This window comes from Crocodylus siamensis, chromosome 7 (assembly GCF_052110815.1).
Source record: "Crocodylus siamensis isolate JL-2025a chromosome 7, ASM5211081v1, whole genome shotgun sequence".
Taxonomy (NCBI): Eukaryota; Metazoa; Chordata; order Crocodylia; family Crocodylidae; genus Crocodylus; species Crocodylus siamensis.
This window is the reverse complement of record NC_143401.1, coordinates 46,068,377-46,090,183: the sequence shown is the minus strand read 5'-3', so window position 1 is coordinate 46,090,183 and position 21,807 is coordinate 46,068,377. Positions and strand designations below refer to the sequence as shown.

The window sequence follows — 21,807 nt, the reverse complement described above, 5'->3', positions numbered from 1 at the left end:
AGTCTTACTTGGCTTTATAATGAATTTTGTCTGATTGTAAGACAGACGAAACAGGTTTGATAAATTATCAGTATAACATCAAACAAAGGCTTGCTGAACAAGTAGTTTGGATATTGTAGCTCCATTTCTAACTTGGTGCCTCCAAGTTGTTTTCCTCTCTATGAAAGAACTATCTGAATGTTATTGCTGTGACAGAGGGTGTAGATGCTGTAATGTTATTCCCAGAAATACTGCCTTCTGGACTGGCTACCTCCAGCCAGTGACTTGAAAATATAGTTGTCAGCAATGATTTGGTTAGGAAAACCTGTGAATAAGTTGTGCATTTGGCAGATGCTAATGGTCAATAGGTTCATCCTTGCCAAATCATCTCTGTTCTTTCAGTGTTTTTCTAATATTACCTTTTGAGAAATGTAAAGCTGAACAGGTCTTTCTCTAAGCTGATACAGAAATCTCAAAAGGTATCAAGACACACTACATCTTGTAGAAAAAGTGTACTCTTCTTTTAAATGCCTCTTTTGAAAAGATTTTGTAAGGTTTATATATTGTGCATAATACAGCATAGAAAATGTGTCCTTCCATGTGCTTGATTTGACATGATATACTCTGCATGGATAAAGTGTTTTAGTTGCTTTGCTTGCTCACGTTTATCATAAATCATATTCTCCATTTTTCTTGTGTGATAAATGCTTCTTATAATCATTTCATGTAAAGTTTTGGTTTAGTTTTACTAAATGAAAGGAATATCGCATGAAAAAACAAATGCAAAAGGTTCCTTTTTATTTTTTAAATTTCAACTCAGAAAAGTTCTTGCTCTTATTGGCTTTGTGAGCGTGAAGCATATACGAATTGTGCATGGGAGATAAAGATTTGAATTTATTCTAGTTGCTTCACAGTTTGCACATCAATTGCCTGTCACTTAAAGGTATTTTAGGTTCTGCATGAAATAGTTTGAGTGGTTTTCAAAAACAATTTTAGCTATTTAATGTCATTCTGCACAAATTTACGTTGTTTTATATAGGTGCACTATATGAACAGAACAATAGAACAACAGAAATTCCTAAAAGGATAATTGTAGTAGTTGTACAAAGCAAAGACATACCTATACAGGCAAAATGAAGTCACATTAATATTCCAAAAATAGCACATCAGAAAGTCAATGGGAAGTAAGAGAAGAATTTTTTGTTGTGGTTATTTTTTTTTTTATCATTATGCATTCCTTCTTTATGTCTGTTTTCCATTGTTTGCGGACTTGGTTGCTATATGCATTCTATTCTTTCATTTCATGTTGCTTTTTATTTTGGCTCATTCCTATTCTTTCTTTTTCAATTGTTTCTTTTACGTACTCCATTCTAATTCATACAAACAATTGTACTTGCTTTTTGTAATATTACAACGTTTACTGACCAATTTTCTTCTCTGGTCTCTCTGTTTTTCAATCATTTTTGTTGATTTTATGTTTGATTTTGATTTAAAAATTTAAGAAACAGTTGAACGGAGTTCAGGAGCAACAAGAACTCTACCCGCTACTTATTCATACAAGCCATTCTTTTCAACAAGACCATATCAGTCATGGACAGCAGCTCCAATTACAGTGCCTGGGCAACCCAAATCAGGCTTCACTTCCCTATCAAGCTCTTCCTCTAACACTCCTACAGCTTCCCCATTAAAATCAATATGGTCTGTTTCTTCTGCTTCTCCAATAAAATCCACATTAGGAGCTTCTACTACTTCTTCAGTTAAATCTGTTAGCGATGTAGCATCTCCAATTAGATCCTTTCGGACAATTTCTTCACCAATAAAAACTGTTGTATCACAACCTCCATATAATATCCAAGTTTCTTCTGGTTCTTTCATCAGAGCTCCCACAGTAACAGAAGCCACTAATTTAAAAGGGCTGGCATCCACTTCAACATTTCCCTCTCGGACATCTCCAGTGACTACAGCAGGGTCTCTTTTGGAGAGATCATCCATTACCATGACGCCTCCAGCATCCCCCAAATCAAACATTAACATGTATTCTTCAAGTTTGCCATTTAAATCAATCATCACATCAGCATCACCACTTTTATCTTCTCTAAAATCAGTGGTATCTCCTGCTAAGTCAGCAGTTGATGCTGTTTCATCACCTAAAGTCATGATGACTTCATCTCTCTCATCACCTGTGAAACATGTAGCTGGTCATGCAGATGTAGCATTGGTTAATGGATCTGCGCCACCTCTGAAATACCCTTCCTCTGCCAATTTAATAACAGGATCCAAAGCCACAGCCACATTTCAAGACAAGATCTCTGCAACTACACATTCTGCAAGTTGTGCTGCCATTGCAGTTGCTGACACAGTTGAGAGAGTGTTTTCAAGTACTACTACAATGTCATTTTCTCCAGTCAGGTCATTTGTGTCTTCAGCACCATCAGCTTTTCAATCGATAAGAGCTACTTCTGCAGGTGCACTATACACATCCCTTGGATCAATATCTGCAACTACCTCTTCAGTAACTTCATCAACAATAACAGTGCCAGTATATTCTGTAGTCAATGTTTTGTCAGAACCAGCATTAAAGAAGCTTCCAGAGTCATCTTCACTTACAAAATCAGCAGCTGCATTATTGTCACCTATTAAAACATTGACTACAGAGGCACATACACAGCCCCACTTTAGCAGAACTTCATCTCCAATAAAATCTTCCTTATTTTTAGCACCCTCTGCTCTTAAGTTGTCCACACCATCTTCTTTATCCTCTAGTCAGGAGATATTGAAAGATGTTGCTGAAATGAAGGAGGACTTAATAAGGATGACTGCAATATTGCAGACAGATGTAACAGAGGACAAGCCATTCCAACCTGAACTAATTAAAGAGGGTAGAATTGATGATGAAGAGCCTTTTAAAATTGTTGAGAAAGTAAAGGAGGACTTAGTAAAAGTTAGTGAGATACTGAAAAAAGATGTGTGTTTAGAAAACAAAGGGTCATCCAAAGTATCAAAAAGTGATCAAGGACACTTATCTGAAGATGACTGGGTAGAGTTCAGTACGGAGGAGATTGATGAAGCAAAACAGCAAACGAAAACGTGTCATCCTATATCTGTTCCAGAAAAAATGCAAATTAAAACTAAAGTCATGTCTGAGAAGGATTATAATTTGTCAAAAGTTATTGATTATTTAACAAATGATATTGGGAGTAGTTCACTAACAAACATAAAGTACAGGTTTGAAGAGGGGAAAAAAGAAGGTGAAGAGAGACAAAAACGCATTTTAAAACCAGCCATTGCTTTACAGGAACATAAGCTTAAGATGCCTCCAGCCTCCATGAGGCCTTCTACTTCAGAAAAAGAATTATGTAAAATTGCAGATTCCTTTTTTGGAACAGATACAATTTTAGAGTCTCCAGATGATTTTTCTCAACCTGACCAAGACAAAAGTCCTTTGTCTGACAGTGGGTTTGAAACAAGAAGTGAAAAAACCCCTTCAGCCCCACAAAGTGCAGAAAGCACAGGGCCAAAACCACTTTTTCATGATGTGCCCATCCCTCCTGTCATTACAGAAACAAGAACCGAAGTAGTTCATGTTATCCGCAGCTACGAACCTTCATCGGAAGAGATTCCAGAGCAGCAAACAGAGGAGCTACCACCATCAAAACCTGCATCTACTTTTATGGAGTTGGAGCAAAAATCTGCTGGGTCTATTAAAGAAAAAGTTAAAGCCTTTCAAATGAAAGCCAGCAACAGTGAAGAAGATGACCACAAATGTGTGCTTAGCAAAGGTGTCCGTGTGAAAGAAGAAACTCACATCACTACTACAACTAGAATGGTTTATCATAAACCTCCATGTACTGAAAGTACTTCTGAAAGAATTGAGGAAACAATGTCCGTTCATGACATAATGAAAGCTTTTCAATCAGGACGTGACCCTTCCAAAGAACTGGCAGGTTTATTTGAACATAAATCATCCGTAACATCAGATGTTAGCAGAGATGTTGAAACTTCACAACAACCGGCTGAGAAGGACAGCAAAATGAAACCCAAACTGGAGCGTATAATAGAGGTCCATATTGAAAAAGGTAATCAAGCTGAACCTACTGAAGTCATTATTAGAGAAACAAAAAAGCATCCAGAAAAAGAAATGTATGTATATCAAAAAGACTTACCACGGGGAGATTTTAACCTAAAAGATTTGGAAAAACATGATGTTTTTCCTTGTTCAGATGAACAAGGTCAGCAAGAAGAAGAAGAACTTACAGCTGAAGAATCACTTCCTTCTTATCTGGAGTCTTCTAGAGTAAACACTCCTGTGTCCCAGGAAGAAGACAGTCGCCCTAGTTCTGCTCAGCTGATATCTGATGACTCTTACAAAACACTGAAGCTTTTGAGTCAGCACTCAATAGAATACCATGATGATGAGTTGTCAGAATTAAGAGGGGAGTCTTACAGGTTTGCTGAGAAAATGCTTCTTTCAGAAAAGCTAGATGTGTCTCATTCTGATACTGAGGAGTCAGTTACTGACCATACTCTACCCCTTAGTTCAGAGATACAGGGGTCTGATAAGCGATACAGAGAAAAAGTAGCCACTGCCCCTAAAAAAGAAATTATCTCCAAAATCTATAAAGATGTATCTGAAAATGGTGTAGGTAAAATATCTAAAGATGATCATTATGATAAAGTGACAGTATTACACTATACTGGAGATGTTAGTAGTCCAAAACATGCCATGTGGATGCGCTTTACTGAGGACAGATTAGACAGAGGTAGAGAAAAGTTGATATATGAAGACAGGGTGGACAGGACTGTTAAGGAGGCAGAAGAAAAACTGACTGAAGTATCACAGTTTTTTCGGGACAAAACAGAAAAGTTGAATGATGAACTACAATCTCCAGAGAAAAAGCACCATAAAAAAAATGGCAAAGAAATGCATTCTAGTCAGAGGTCTGCCAGTAGCAGCCCTGAAAAGGTACTACTTACAGAATTACCATCAAGTGATGATTGGAGTAAAGTGAAACAGTATGGGCGCAATGGAAAATATTTTCCAAAATCTGATGAAAGAAGAGCAGCCAGTTTGCCCAGCAGTCCTGAAAAAAGGATTTTTGTGCAACAAATAGAGGACTGTAAACAAACTATGGAACACAAGGGAAATGCTCAACAGACTGGCACAACTGAAGCTTCACAGGCTGGATTTCAGCTCAAGCAATCAAAACTCAGTTCCATTAGACTTAAATTTGAACAAAGTATAAGCCCAAGGACCAAAGACCTACCTCAAGAAGAGAAAGAACAAGATAGTCAGTCCAAAATTCCAGTAAAGAAATTACAAGAAAGCAAGCTACCAGTGTACCAGCTTTATGCAAGAGAAAAGCAGGCAAAGCAAATAGATATCACGGATGGAAACATGGCTTTGCAAAAAGAAATTAAAGTGAAAGAAGATGACATCCAAGGTAAAGGAAGAGTTACAGAAGACCTTTGTGCTTCAGGTGTACAGAAACAGAAAACTGAAACTTCGAGCAAAAACATGCCAGAACATGTTTTGGAACAGCAGGCTAAAAACTTTTCATACAGCTCAGACTCACCAGTGAAGGGACACTGGGACAAAAAAATCTATAGAACTTGGGAGAGTCCTGGAGCTTCTAATCATAAAACACAGAAAGAAAAACACTCGCATGTACTTGTTCCAGATGTAGTAAAAGAAAACCATATTGATCATGCTGATGAGAACACTGAGAAAAAGAGTGAATTTATCACTGTGACAGAGAGTGAACAGAAATTGTCAACAAATGGATGTCATTCAGAGGAGGTGAAGGAAGTGACTGTGAAATCTCCATCAAAAAAGGTTCTGTACAGAGGGTATATCATCCGAGAAGGGGAATGTCCCAGTGAAATGGCTGATAAAATTACAAAGAGAAACGAAGAATTGACTATGTCCCACATTCCAGTCAGAATTGCTGAGGAGAAGACTGTTCTTGATCAGTCCAAAAGCACCATTTATGAACTGTCAGCTAAGGTGTCCCAGTCAACTATGATTAAGGAGCAAGTTGAAAGACAATTTGATTATGTGGACGATGAAAAAATAAAACATTCAGAAATCAGTAAAGTTACCAAGCAACAAGGTTCTTCCATAGGGTTAAGTCCTCCTGGGGAGGAAACTGAAATATCCCGTAGCAAATCACCTGATTCTTTAGAATTTACTCCTGGAAAGGAATCTCCTTTGAGTGAATTATTTGACCCTAGTGCCAGTGATTACTTGGATAAAGTTTCACCTTTAGTAAATACTGAGGGAGTGAAAGAGATAAAGACTTTACCTGTCTATGTCAGTTTTGTTCAAGTAGGAAAGCAATATGAAAAGGAGATGCAACAAGGAAATGTGAAAAAAATTATAAGTCAGGAAAGTAAGACAATACAAGAGACAAGGGGAACATTTTATACAGCTAGACAGCAAAAACATCCTCCTTCTCCACAAGGTAGTCCAGAAGATGATACATTAGAACAAGTATCTTTCATAGATAGCTCTGGGAAAAGCCCTCTAACTCCAGAAACCCCCAGTTCTGAGGAAGTGAGTTATGAGTTTACCTCTAAAACACCTGACTCACTAATAACTTATATACCAGGCAAGCCCAGTCCCATACCTGAGGTTTCTGAGGAATCAGAGGAGGAAGCAGAGGCCAAATCAACCTCTATAAAACAGACAGCAGTGGAGGAACCAAAAATTGATAAAATCATGCCTAATAATATAAACAAAGACTCTAACAAAAGACCAAAAAGTAACAGAGTTGCCTACATTGAATTCCCACCTCCTCCACCATTAGATGCAGATCAAGCAGAGGCAGAGAGGAAGCATCATTATTCCCCTGAGAATGAGGTGGATATGATAGAAGTAAATCTACAAGATGAGCATGACAAATGTCAACTGACTGAACCAGTCATAAGAGTACAGCCACCTTCTCCTGTGCCACCTGGAGCAGATGTCAGTGATTCCAGTGATGATGAATCTCTCTACCAACCAGTTCCATTAAAAAAGTATACTTTTAAACTAAAAGAAACTGAAGATGACCAAAAGGAAGCCTCAAAACCTAAATCCCCTGAAAAGAGTGAGAAACAGAAAGAGTTAGGCCATCCTACTTCTGGGGTACCCAATGAGTTTGACATTGGTCTTGATTCACCTCAGAATGATGTAGTGCAAAACGGGAACAATGACCAGTCTGTCACTGAGTGTTCCATAGCAACTACTGCAGAATTCTCTCATGATACCGATGCAACTGAAATTGACTCTCTTGATGGTTATGACTTACAAGATGAAGATGATGGTTTAACTGAGAGTGATTCTAAACTTGCAGGTCCTGCTGTAGAAACCAAAAAGGATATTTGGACTACAGAGGGCATCTTAAAGCAGACTGATCGTTGCTTCAGTCAAAGCAAGCTTGAAGTTATTGAGGAGGAAGGAAAGGTAGGCACTGAAGAGGACAAGGCACCTTCAAAAGTTCCAGCTTCTGAAAAGAGTTCAGATAAAACTGAACAGAAGTCAGGGGCTCAGTTTTTCACATTAGAAGGCAGACACCCTGACAGAACTGTGTTTCCTGATACGTATTTCAGTTACAAAGTAGATGAAGAATTTGCAACCCCTTTTAAAACAGTAGCTACCAAAAGTCTAGATTTTGACCCATGGTCCAGTAATCGAGGAGATGATGAAGTGTTTGAGACTAAATCCAGGGATGATGAGGCTAAGCCATTTGGTCTGGCAGTGGAAGACCGATCTCAAGCAACAACACCAGATACAACTCCAGCCAGAACTCCAACAGATGAAAGTACTCCAACTAGTGAGCCCAACCCCTTCCCATTTCATGAAGGGAAGATGTTTGAGATGACTCGCAGTGGTGCAATTGACATGAGCAAGAGGGATTTTGTTGAAGAAAGACTCCAATTTTTTCAGATTGGTGAGCATACTTCTGAAGGGAAGCCAGGGGACAAGGGGGAAGGGGATAGTACAGTCACTGCCATCACACAGCCACAGTCAGGGGACAACACTGTAGAAACAAACCTAGAGAGAGAAGTAGAAACATCAGCAGTTGAACATAAGCCCGTCATCCAGGCCAGTGGAGATTGCATGGAAGCAACACTTGGTAGTAACTCACTGGAGAAATCATCAACAGCTGTTAACACTTCTAAAGTTGATCCCAGATTGCGTACACCAATTAAAATGGGAATTTCCGCTTCCACCATGACTCTGAAGAAAGATGGCCCTGGAGAAGTAACAGATAAGATAGACCCTGTGATGCCAAGTTGTCAGGGATTAGAAACTGAAAACATAGCAGTGATTACAAGTTCAGCTACTATCCAGACAAGCTGTAGGCAAACCGAGGCACATGATTTTCCAAAAGATAATTTTAATAACAACAACAATTTGGATTCATCCACTGTCCATACAAATAATATTGCCAGTAATGTAGTACTAAAAGAACATTCTGAACCTAAATGTTCCACACAGAAAGCTAATCAAATGAAAAACACTTCAGGAAAAGGTGCAGGGGCAACGCAAGGACACAAAATAAGAGATAAGCAAAAAGTACTTGGAGAACAGCAAAAGTCAACAGAGTTGGTAGGAAGTAGAGCAAAATCAAAACTTCCCATAAAGGCCAGCTCAGTAAAAGAAGTCTTCCCACTAAGTAATCTTCAAAACAATACAGGGAGTAAAATGAGACGGGCCACTAAACCTGACAAAATAAAGCAAAACATTTCTGCTCCCTGTCTAGAAGTAAGATCTAAGATTCCAGTAAAAAATACGTATAGGAATAATCTAGCTAGAAAAACTCCAGCAGTGCAAAAGCAAGAGCAGTTAGAAAAAGGAAAAAGAAAACAGCTTCCTTCTAAATTACCAATAAAGGTAAGATCTACCTCCATCACAATGACAACAGTTAAAGTAAAAAAAAATCAGCTTAGGGAGGTATGTAAACATTCTATTGAATATTTTAAGGGAATTAGTGGTGAGACATTAAAACTTGTGGATCGTCTCTCTGATGAAGAAAAAAAGATGCAGTCAGAGGTGTCTGATGATGAAGAAGACAGTACATCAAGAAACACATCATTATCAGAAGCTACTCAAGTTTACCAGCCTTCCATTACATCGAAGTCTGCTAGAGATATGAGAACAGAGGCAGCATCTTTAAAATCAAAGATTGAAAAGGCCGACAGTGAGAGGAGGAGGAGTAAGAGGACTGGTGAGAATGAAGGCAGTCAGGTTTCTGGAGCTCTCGTGGCTCACCTCGTGGAGATCAAGCCTAGTTTGTAAAACTTTCAACTTGTTGATCCTAGTGCATGAACTGTTGTGATTGCTTGTGAAGTGATTTACCGTAGTTCTCATTCTGTCATTGTCATCTGTATGTGCTGTCGTATACTCTTCTTTCTTCCTTTAAACAAATTCTGTCCTGTAGACAGATAGTGATGCATGCTAAAAATATTGTGTAACTCAAAACTTGAAAAAAATTCTTTTGTGATAGCCAAGTTAATTTTGTCAAAGTAGAGAAAATAGATGTTAATCCAATCCTGGTGTTTTTTGCGAGTTCTTGAACAACTTGTGTACAGTCCAGTAACTAGATTGTCAGCATGTTTGGTTTCATTATACTACAACATCACGTAGCTTTATATTTGGCCTTACAGAGCTGAAAGTATAAATAACAGCTGTGAAAAGAAATTATTTATAGGTTATTAGAACACACAATCATTTGAGTAGACAACATGAACACCATCAACTTAGTAAGATTAAAATATTAAATATTATAATAAGCTATTGTCCAGAACTCTTTATAAATTTTTTCTAATCAAGAAATTGTAAATCACAGGTCCACAGAGTCCATGTGAGCGTACCGATATAAGGATGGCAATTGTAGCTGATCACCTGGGACTTAGCTGGACAGGTAAATTTTCATTGCATCAGTAACGTCAATCCTGGGATTTTACAGTCATTCCTTTTGCAAATAATCTTTTCTAGTTAGGCATTGTATGTCCTTTACAGATTAAAGGCCAGGCACCTTCAGGTTCTTTTGAAGTTGTGTGGCATTAATGGTACTGTGCATGTTATAGGCAGAGCTCTCCATCTCACAAAACTAGAGGCTGTATAAACGTTTATAAATGTCAATAGAAATGTAATTGATGTAATTATAATAACAAATAATTATGCCTTTTATTTAAAAAAAATTAAAATCACTTAAATATTAATCTCAAAATGATTGTCTGAAAGCAGAGATGTTAAAAATGTGGCCCAAAGAACCATTTCACATGGCCCATGGGGCTCTTTCAGGAGCCGGGAATTCAGTGGAAGTACCCCTGCCAAATTTCCAGGTAGGGATTCCTGTTGGTGATGCATGTCATTGTTTAGGTGACAAGTGACAACTGTCACTGCTAGGTCCAGATCTGTCCTTCAGATCTGGATGGAGAGGGAGGGGGGCATGGTTGAGTTTGATACCTTGCCCTAAAGGGTTGGGTCATGCTGGGGTCAAGAGAAAGACCATTGGTTTGGTCCAGACTGACATTCCCTCAGTTCCAGAATTCTGATTTTTCCAGTGTTGAGCCCCAGATGTTTGTATACAACAACATCTATAGGTATTCAGCCCATTACATTAATTTTACTAGTTCTGCAGTTACAAATTGTACATCAGTGGAAATCTAATCCCCTCATAAGCTCACAGTTCCATTTGTACTATGTTACATGATTATAGTGTAGGTAGAAAAGATATATAGTAAGTCAATATGTGGATACCAAGTACTTGAGCATATAAGATTGTAAAAATCAGTGTGTGGTGACCTCTGCAGTGATTTTTTTTTGCATGTGTGATGTGTTGCATGTAGATACAAAATTTTATGTAACAGGCCAATTATTACACAGATATGGTATGATTTTTTTTGTTTCAAAATTAAAGACTGATACTTTAATACCTGTTGTTGTCATTATCCTATAAATGATCAATTTGTGTTCTATTTTTGTTGATGTGAATTCATGTATGTAACCTAATAAAGCTGTTACTTTCACAGAATGTACAAGATATAAGCCTAACATGATGATTACAATGTGTTTTTATAGTGTGTTTTTTCTTGCTTTATAGAACTGGCAAGGGAACTGAATTTTTCTGTGGATGAAATTAATCAAATACGAGTAGAAAACCCAAACTCACTGATTGCTCAGAGCTTCATGTTATTAAAAAAATGGGTTACCAGAGATGGGAAAAATGCTACAAGTAAGTTCAGAGCAGTTCTTTTTGTTGTTTATAAATTATACATGACTTCACATATTGTCATGTCTACAAAGTGCAACCTGCATATGACTGTGTATATTTTTTGTGATAAGTACCCTCTGCACGTGTCTGCTGAAGTCCAAACTTGGTATTGGGGTGAAATTCTCCAGAGGACAAATGCACCAGCCTTTATACCTGTTGGTTTTCACTCCACCTCTCAATATCTGGGGTGGGCTAGTGGTGTTCTGCAGAGATGTAATTCCATCAGCCAATCACTGTCCAGCATGAGATGCACATTTCTTGTATGGGCTCCCTTACAAAGACCCATCTCTGATTCACTGAAAAGGCACTGGTTTTATTCTGTTCTGGTTATTTGCGTTTTATGGGAGAGATCTTTTTTTTCTTTGAATATCTTATGATATAACCAAAACAATGTATGAAATGTAAAGATGGCATGAGAGAGTGTCATGTAGAGAATTGTTTTTACATGAGCAGTAACAAGATTTCACCATATCTAAATATGATCACATTCCTCATTCATTAGCCATATACTTAACAATCCTATTGTTCCTACAAGTACAGTGACATTTCTACAGACGTATTAAGCCATGCTAATCTGAAGTCAGGCAGAAGATAGGATCTAAGAGGCATGAGGTTTCATAGGCAGCAGGCCTACGTTTTCAGGAAAGGACTTGCAGAAAAAAAAACCTTTATATAGAAGGAAAAGGGGCAGGGACTGTTGAGAGAGGTAATAAGTGGGTAGATTAGGTTGAGATAAACGAAGTAGTTAAAACCTGGATGGATATTGGAGTTAACAGGTAATGGAATAAGAAGCCCTGGTCCCTGTTGAGACCATCATTAATATAATCAAGTCTGGATAATCTCTTCTTCTACAGTTTCAGATTCAAGTTGGTTTTTAAAGTTCTGTTGTTTAAGGATAGCTAATCTGAGGTCATAGTATCACAAAACAGTAAGGCCAAAATGAACCTCCAGAAGTTGTCAAGTCCAACCCCCTGGGCTAGGGACAACATTACACATAAACCGGTTTAAGTGATTGCAAACTTGTTTAAACCTGTAACAGAACTTAAGTTCAGTACACATAAACCAGTTTCAAAATGACTGAAATTGGTTTAAGATAAACCTGGCTGAATGTAGTATCAGACTTAACTGATTTGGGTCAAATCGATTTATGCAATCTGTCCCAGACCCCTTCCTGGTTTAAGTTAAATGAGTCTTCCAGCACTCCAGCATGCTTTCTGGGCTGGGTGGGGCTGTCTACTCCAGACAGCAGAGCTGGCCCCTCCTCCTGCTCCCTGGCCAGAGCTCCAGCACAGACTGCAGACACAGCAGGGTCTGCCTGGCTTCCCCCTGCTCCACCTGCTTGCTGCTCAAGCAGGGATCCCCCCTCCCATCTCCCACAGCCCCACAGACCCTAGGCATGTGGTATGCTAACTAATGCTGAGAGGCATCTCTGTTTGTTTCTCCAATTTCATTTGGACAGGCAAATAGGACAGTGTCCATTTAGGAAGCTAATCAACAGGTCAGCTGTTAAGGTCCCTCCTTCCTTCCTTGGAAAAAACTATTTCAGAAGAGCTTGAACTAATGAGAGAGGCTATTGTTTTACTGATGGGGTGATAAACACTGTTGTCAGCCTCCTATTGACTTGTTCACCTGTCAGTTTGCTGCAGACAGTATAAAGAAGCAGGAAGAAGGAGATTGAAAAGCTCCATATCATCAGCAGATACATGCACTGCCCCCCCCACCCCCCCTTGCCTCAGAGTGCTAGCCTGGTGCTGGGGTCTGGCCACACTTCCGCCCCTTGAGCAGCAAGCTGGGAAAAGCCTGGGACAGTGCAGGCAGATGTCCCTAGTCAGAGTGTTCTGCTGGGGTCTAGCCATGCCCCCCTCAGCTCAGCACTCTGGAAGGGAAGGGAGGGCTGCTCTAGCACCCCCTGGCTTCTAGCCTGAGCCACTGCAGGCATGTTTCTACATTTTTTCAGTCCAGAAGGGATTTCTGTGCAGTTACAAACTGGCTCAGCCTAGGAAGGTTAGACTAACCTGCAAAGATTGAATCAGTTCAGGCTGAGGCTTTTTTTAATGTCTATCCCTAGCCCTAATCAAGGCGGGATCACCCCTATCCAAACCATCCCCTAAGTGCTTTTCATAACCTATTACTAAAACTACACAAACAATCCTGTTGCAAGACATATAAGATACATTGCTCAAAAACACCAATAACACCTTAATCTGCCACCAGTCAAGCAGGGAGATGAGGGCCTGGCAGTGTCGTGCCACTGCAAAGATTAGTAAAATACACTTTAGAAACACAAGGAATATAGCCAAGCCCCCACTATGGAGGAAGATATAAAAAAAAACCCATGCTGTACATGCCAGTCTGATTGTGAGATAAAATTCCTACCTAATTATGTAAGTATCTGACCTTGAATGGAAGAGCAAGACTCCCTAACCAGGAACTTACAGGTTTTAGTTCCAGCAGGAGCAGGGGCACACTGTACTCAAAATCCTCAGCTTTGGCTGCTAACAACACCCAGTGTTACTGAGGAAGGTAAAAAATTCCATCTCAACTCCATGTGACAACCAGCATGGGGAAAACCAAACACCCTCCATTCTGCTCTGCAAATGGGGACAGCAAACATAACTCTACATGTCACATCCCCTAACTGGAGAGCAGGACTTTCTGTAACCCTAGCTCCTTCATAAACATTTCCTGCCCCTTTTTATCTTCTTTTGTAGCTAAGCTCATTGGGGAACTCTGCTTCATTCTTCTGCTGTTGATCATGGTCCTCTCTGGACTGCAGAACTTTTCTCTCAATCTTTCAGTGATCCATGGCAGGGAGGGTCTCATGGGTTTCCAACTATTGATTTTTACAGCATATCCAGGCATAGCTACTCCTAAACTATCGCTGAGCAAAGTTTATCCGATGTCGTCTTGAAAACCTCCAAAGTAGGAGATTCTACAACTTCCATAAGCAGTCTATTCTACTGCCTCACTATTCTAACAATGAAGACATTTTTCCTGATATTCATTCAAAACCTAATTTGCTTCAAATTCAAACCATTATTTTGAATCCTATTTTGCAGTGGTGGGGAAAACGTGTTCTTCTTTAGCTGCATTACACTGCAGACTCAATACAAGTCTGTGATCTGCCAGGACTCCTAGATCGTTCTTTGTAGTGGTACCATCCAGCCAGTTGTCACCCCTTTTTTTACCTGTGTTTTTTATTATTCTTCCTGACACATAGCACCTTGCATGACAACTTTATCCCATTGGCTTCAGCCCAACTTTCTTGTATATCAAAGATCTTTCTGAATTATGTTCCTGTCCTCCAGTGTGTTTCATGCCATTTGCAAATTTTCCCAGAAAGCTCTGTATTCCAGCATCCAAATAATTAATAAACACATTGAACTGGACTGGGCCTCAATGATGAAATGCCCAGGGGGGTTAAAGTGTTCTGCCAGAGACTTTAGTGTGTTCTGGAAATAATGTTGAATTAGAGCCAATTCATTCTTTTAGGTAGGGATTTCCCCATCTGGCCAGTGAAGACATTAGAGGAACACTGTAAGCAGGTGATGGTGTATGTGACATTGGTAGAAAAGCAGGTGAATGAGCCCCCATGTATGTTGCTGAGTCCAATGATGATATGGTCTGTGTTGATGAGTGGCAAAACTGACACTTACATTTCTCCTATGCCTTTCCTGTTTCCTTCTGTATAAAAGTTTCTGTTTCTGCTATAAGTTGTTGCCTACAGAACTTTGTGCCTCTGCAGTAGCATAACTAGGACTGAGTAAGAAGGGCATCAGCCCCTGTGCCAACTATGAGAGGGTGCCAGAATCCCATAGCTCCCTGCCCCTTTCCCCACTCCAGGAGTCTTTGACACAGCGTTGTCTTACACTGCCCTGGCCCAGCCATAGTTCAGAGAGCTGGTCAGCACACACTGCACCAAACTATATCTGGGGTGAGTGGGGCAAACAGAATGGTGCTTCTCACCCCTCTTCCCCCAGGGAGCCTTTGCCAGAGCAAGCAGTATGCACTGGGGGCACTGTATGCATTGGGGGCACTGGGGGCTGGTGGGGGGCAAAGGGAGGGGATCAAATAGGGTGCCAGGACCAGCTGCCAGGGAGTCCAGCTCTGAGGCTGCTGTTGCCAAAATGAATTCTGCTACAGCAGCAGAGGCAATAGCCTAGGCAAGTAACTTCCTTTCCCCTGACCCACATCTCCCCTTACCCCCTGCCAGTGGTCAGCATATCCATATCCCTCCCCACCCCCAGCCCAGGAGTTCATTATGCCTCTGTCTCTCTGAAACAATTAGTCCCTAAGGTGCCATGATTACTTTCTGAATGACAAATCTAGTAGAAGAATATTTGGTTTCGATAGTAAGAGGATATATTCTTTAAAACCTTCTGGCCTTAACCATTTATATTTAACTAGCAAATTGCCTGTCAAGAATGATGGCGGGGACAGAGGGGATGGAGCGGGGATGAAGCCAGTGCTTTGCCGCCACCACTCCATGCCACCATCGCGTCCAAAGAGCAGGGCTGGGGGTTGCGGGGGGAAAGGCCAGCAGTGTTAGCCTTGCCGCCCTCCCCTCATTCCATCCCCTCTGTCTGACCCCATACCAGACATCCCCTGCTCTATCCCCTTCATACCTGCTATCATGGTAACACTGTATCCTCACTGTCATTCTTGATGGGCAATTCACCCTGCCTGCAGCACTGGCTGGAGCCATACCCCATGGGAAGACACACCCCCTAAGTCCCATTACAGACCGACAGACAGACAGATGGACTAAGCCTTTATATTTATATATATATATATATATATATATAGAATGATGTGATATAAAGACTCATATTGAATGGAAATCTCACACAAGTATGCAGCAGAATGATTTCGTAAGGAAACTAGTCATAGAATCATAGGGCAAGAAGGGACCCTGAAGCATCATCAGGTCCAGCCCCCTGCATGAGTAGGAAAGACATCTGGGGTCAGGTGACCATCCAGTCTTCTCTTGAAGTCCTCTAGGGTAGATGATAGCATACCTTTCCAGATTTAAATTGAGGCAGAAATATAGGTCAGCAACTTTTAACATATCTAGTATGAATGGGACTGAGAAAAATAATTGGACAACTCATAATGGCAGATTTTTTTCTCACGTTTCTCTCTTTTTATTTTCCAGCTGATGCCTTAACCTCTGTATTGACAAAAATTAATCGAATAGATATTGTGACCCTGTTGGAAGGACCAATATTTGATTACGGAAATATTTCAGGCACCAGAAGCTTTGCAGATGAAAATAATGTTTTTCATGATCCTATCGATGGTAATTGAATTCTATGCCCATTTTTAATCCAATGACACGTCTACTCATACAAGAAACCTACATGAAATATACCTGAAATAAAAAGAGTAAATTAGGAAGGATTCATTTTATTTCATTTTAAGATATTTTCCTTTCCAAAATCTCAATTTTGCTACCAGCTTGAACATTTTTACTTTAAGTTTTAAAATATCATGTGTGATAATCATACCAAAATGTCATATCTACTTGTATTGTATTCTCAATTTTCATTTCATTTAAGTTTTACATCTCAAAGCTAAGGGTCTGATTCTTGCAATACAAATATAATTAATGTTCTTCCCACTAACTTCAGTGTTGATAAATGAGGACCAATGCCTTGTTCTCCTTTAATTCACAAATCAAGGATACACAGATCATACATACAATTAGATACTTGCTTATGTAATAAAAATATGTTTTGACTGTAGTTTGTATGATACTTTCCCCAAATTATCTGAAAAACTATATTAATTGGTTTCATTTCCATAGACAAGACAGTAGGACATTTAAAAAAAGAAATAATTGGGTGTTTGGTAATGGCATATGGTAAAAGAATTTATGCTTTACCAACGTGTAACTTTTAAACAAATGAATTCCAGTTTTTCATTATTTTCATTTGAAACTTAAGCAATTACATAATTTTCTATATTTACAATAGCAGCTTAGAAACAAGAGAAAGTTTAGTTTTCACATGAGAAAATATCTATTTCATTCATCATATTCAGTAAAAATATACAATAGATTTCACCCTGCAAATATGTAATGGAATTATAGAATAAGTTGCATTCATTATGAGTTAGATAAAAGTCAAGAACTGCAGGATAAATAGAGTTCTGATTTATGTAACAGAATTCCCATAAGCAAACTGTGGAGATACTAATTACAGTTATTTTTGTTGTTAAATGTGTTAGATCACTAAAGACAGGCATTGGCACCACATCTCTGATTTTGATCTTTGTCAGTCACAATATATTGTGTAGAGTTCTTTAGATAAGATTTAAATGCTCTTAGATGCAGTCTCTTCCTTTTTTATTTTATTTATACGTATACTGATGTCTTAATCTTTTCTCTTTAAATTAGATGAAGATTCTCCAATGTAAAGCACATAATTTCAGCATATCTCCATTATTAAGTAGCATGATTGGTCATTGAATCATTGCATTGCATATATAATTTTCTGTTGACATTTTAAGAAAGTTCCTCTTGAAACGTTGTTTATGACTTTTAATGATAACAGCAAAGTGTTTTAGGAAGATGTGCTTCTCTGCAGTTGCTTTTTGTCTCTCCTCCTCTCTTCTCCAAACTTGCCTCAAACTTACTTTCCTCACCACGACCAGACCACGCTTTACCTTTCTCTCAGCTTATTCAAGAAAAAAATCTATAATTCACCTCCCTATGTAGACAGCACTTTCAGTTTGACCCCAAGACATTTCTTCCTTTTTTAGGCTATTGAACCTAATATTTCTTTGCTGGAGTGTACATTTCATTGTTATTTGTTTGTGTATATTCAGTTTAATCCTTGAGAATGGTTTTTCCCATGTTTTCATTGGTTATCTTTTCTTTTCTTTCTTTATTTGATCAGTGTTTCTGATTGTACCCATGTCACCAAGATTGCTTCAGTCTCCAAGATCACCAAGATCTCCTTACTCACCACAATCCTCTCATCTACATAACTTTACTGTACCTGAAATTTTTATATAGATCTTCCCTTGTGATTTCTGTGTTTGCTTATCCTTTTGTTATCCTGCTTCTTTTTTAGATTTTTTTTCCTGCTGCATTTGAAAATCTCCTTTACTGTCCTCACTAAGATTCATTTGTATTCTTTATCCTTAAATCCATTTTATGGTGCAATGATTAAATTGGAGATACAGTGCTCCTAGTACATAGCTATTGCAAGTATTGTGTATTTTTTTAAACTAAGATATTGAAAATGTGGGCCTGTTCTAGAAAGATATTTGAAGAAGTTGGTTGTCCTGCATTATGATCTACTTATTCCTTGAAATTATGGCGATTATGTTTGCAAGAACTAAAATAATAAAAAAAAGAAATGTTTATAATCTGGCTACAAAATACTATTTTGATATCAAAGGACAAACAACCCTATCCATTTTATTCATTTGCGGTCTCATACAGGAATGTGCTATAGCTATAAAATGTTAAAATGGCTGCAATTCAAATAATTAAAGGTTAACTGACTATTTTTTCCAGAATAGTCAAAAAGCAGTAGCTGCATTGGACCAGCTATTTTAGCAACTCTATTTTTTGTTGCATCCATTTAGGACAAACCAGTGAATTACCAAATTTACATTCTCATTTTATCATACATTTGTCATATTTTATATAGTTCATAAGTCATTTGACAGGTTTGCTTATTTGTTGCTCCATATTTCATTCTAGTCAGTCCAAATGTGCTGTCTTCCTTAGGTTACCCCACCATTCAAGTGGAACTGGAAACTCCTACTGGGTTGCGCTTTGTGCCACCCACCCCTTTTCAACAAGATGATTTCTTTAGTGATATCTCTAGTATAGAGTCACCCCTTAGAACTCCTAGTAGACTGAGTGATGTGTTAGTAACTTCTCAGGGGAATATAGATGGTACAGCAACAGGACCACCAGTGGTGACTGAAGAAGACACAACACTGGAAGACAGCAAATTCTATTTTTCAGTGCCTAGAGAAGGAACAGTTAAAGATATGTCCACAGGCCAGAGCCAGTTGGAGGAAGTGGAACTTGATGATTATCCTCGGTATCTTGGTATTTATGCTGGGATGACGAAAGATGAGAAGTACTCAAAACAAATGCAGGGTGAAGAGCCTAGTCAAAGAGGAGTGAGAATTGAACAGCATGAGAGAGAAAAGTCTGGTACTGATGAGGAGATGACAGAAGAAAAGCTTAAATCACTATTTGAGGACATTCATCTTGAAGAAGGAGTTGAGTCGGAGGAGATGACAGAAGAAAAAGTGCGGTCTATTCTTAAAGATGTTCAGCAAGCAGAACAGGAAATGTCTTCCATTACAGGTTGGCAGAGTGAGCCATCAAGTGTCAATGTTGAGCCACCAACACCAGGACGCAGAATAAGTGGTGAACTACTAGATCGGCTAGATGACAGGTAGGAGCCAGTTTATGAATATATATGTCTGGCTTCAATCAAACCATCTCATGCTATTTTTCACCTCCAGGCAAAAATACATACATTTCTGAATAACTACAGAATTATGGAATTAGTTACATTCATAATTTAGTTTCTTTGTATTGTATTACATTTGTAAGTCAAGAACACAAACAAGTGAGTCCAAGCCCAGGAAAATAGAACATAAAAAGTAACTACCAACTGTGGTTTGAGTTAGATCATTCTGCTATGTCTTCATCTAGAAGTAGATGTTTTCACCTCATGCAGTAGCATAGCCTGGGCTAGTCCTGCGTGCTATGTGCGGTGCATGCTAGCCCCAGTGTGGGGCTTGGAAATGAAACTGGCACAGGGCACACGCTGCACGAGGTGCTCATGCCAGAGCAGCCTTGTGCAATGGTTCCAAAGTATGGGGCCTGTCTGTGGGCCCAATCCGCATGGACCCAGGACTCTCCGGACTGGCCCCCATGTCATGTACTGTGTGGAGCCTGCGTGCCTGGTCTAGCCCCACACACTGCATGCAGCAAAAGCTGGCCCTAGCCTGGGGCTTACGCTGTTGACTTGACACATGCCAGACCAACACTCAGGATCTCAATATTGTGCTGCTAGATAGGAGGGCATGATACAAAATTATACACACTCACACACACACACAAACTACACAAACACTCTATGGGTTCATAAACAATTCTATGCACATACATAAACACACAAACACACACTTTCATGGCTGTGTGTTAACACTAGGGGGTGTTTGGGGTTACTTGAGGTCACCTGGTACCAGGGTGGAAACGAGGGAAAAAGCCTGGTGGCAAGGAGGAGACAGCCAGGAAACCGAGAGGCAGAAAGCTGGGAGATTGGGGCTGAAAGGAGGGGCAGAAAGCTGGGAGGGCTGGCAACTCAGAGGCAGAAAACTGGGATATCAGGACGCAGATAAGTGGTGGCAAGGAGGAGACAGCCAGGAAACAGAGAGGCAAAAAGCTGGGAGATCAGAACTGGAAATGAGGCAGAAAGAACTGAGGGAGAAAGTAGGGAAATCGAGGAGGAGAGTCAGGAGGTCAATAAGACAAAAACCCAACTCGGGGTTTCAATATAACAAATTTATTAATCAGGCAGCACACTATACAGCCTCACAAAATTATTGGTTTACACACACACACACACACACACACACACACACACACACACACAATGGTAGCAGGAGTGGAAAAGCTTGGTGGAGGGATTGGAGTCAAGGTGTGTGGGGACTGAGTCCAGGTCCTTTGCTTGCGGAAGGAAGCTACCTATCCTAGACTCTGAATTGACCCTGATGGCTAGTTGGGGTCTTCTCCAACAAGGTATTGACCAGAGGGGGTCACCGGAAGGGCCTCTGGGTGGATATGTGACATGGTGTAGTACTGGTCCAGATGGAGAGGGCGTCACAAAGAGATCACACGCTACCACCCCTTTTATAGCGGTGGACTACCTGTGTCTCCTATGGGAAGGACATGTCCAAGCAAGGACAGTCCTGCTCAGATGCAGACGTGCAGATCCAGGTGTCCTCACTTTTCCAGGCTGAATAGCCCCATTGCTCTCAGCCTCTCATTAGAAGGTCTGTTTTCCTGCCTTCTGATCTGATCATGCGCATGGCTCTCCTCTGCACCCTCTCAAGCTTCTCCACATCCTTTTTGAATTGCAGAGCCCAAATTTACATGATACTGGTTAAGACATGAGTCACAGTTACAACATACTATACAATAGGTTATACTTGGGCAGAGGACACAAAATGGAGGCTTGACATACAAAATGGAAACTTGATATTACTTGACCTTACTTTACAGACACAGGCCTAAATCATATAAATTCAATATAAAACAGTAAAAATCAATACGAACATAATACCACTATTTACAATATAAAAGGGGCTTGTTACTATAAGAAAGTATAAGAACTTATCTTAGTTTACCTATTTGTAATTACTTGTAAGGAATAGAGAGGGCAGAGAGAAAGTCAGAAATGTTTGGGGAAGGGGAGGGAATGTATGCTTAAGTTTACAAAAAAAGAAAAACCTGGGGGGGTTGCTACAGCACTGCATGGGCCAAACTGGGACAGCCCACAGCTTGCACTGCCTGCAGTGTTCA

General features: G+C 39.7%; 1 protein-coding gene across 5 annotated transcripts in view; it reads left to right on the top strand.

The window, feature by feature from the left end:
- Positions 1 to 21,807, top strand: part of ANK3 (ankyrin 3) — a 378,647-nt gene that overhangs the window by 323,228 nt on the left and 33,612 nt on the right. For 4 of the 5 annotated variants that reach the window (XM_090056581.1, XM_090056580.1, XM_090056582.1 and 1 more), the window contains 4 exons: positions 9,813 to 9,887; positions 11,073 to 11,204; positions 16,399 to 16,542; positions 18,985 to 19,669. In XM_090056581.1, coding sequence (XP_089912707.1) covers positions 9,813 to 9,887; positions 11,073 to 11,204; positions 16,399 to 16,542; positions 18,985 to 19,669 — 1,036 coding nt within the window. Of the gene's footprint in view, positions 1 to 1,481; positions 9,192 to 9,812; positions 9,888 to 11,072; positions 11,205 to 16,398; positions 16,543 to 18,984; positions 19,670 to 21,807 lie in introns of all 5 variants that reach the window. The other variant, XM_090056583.1, reaches the window with a different exon arrangement.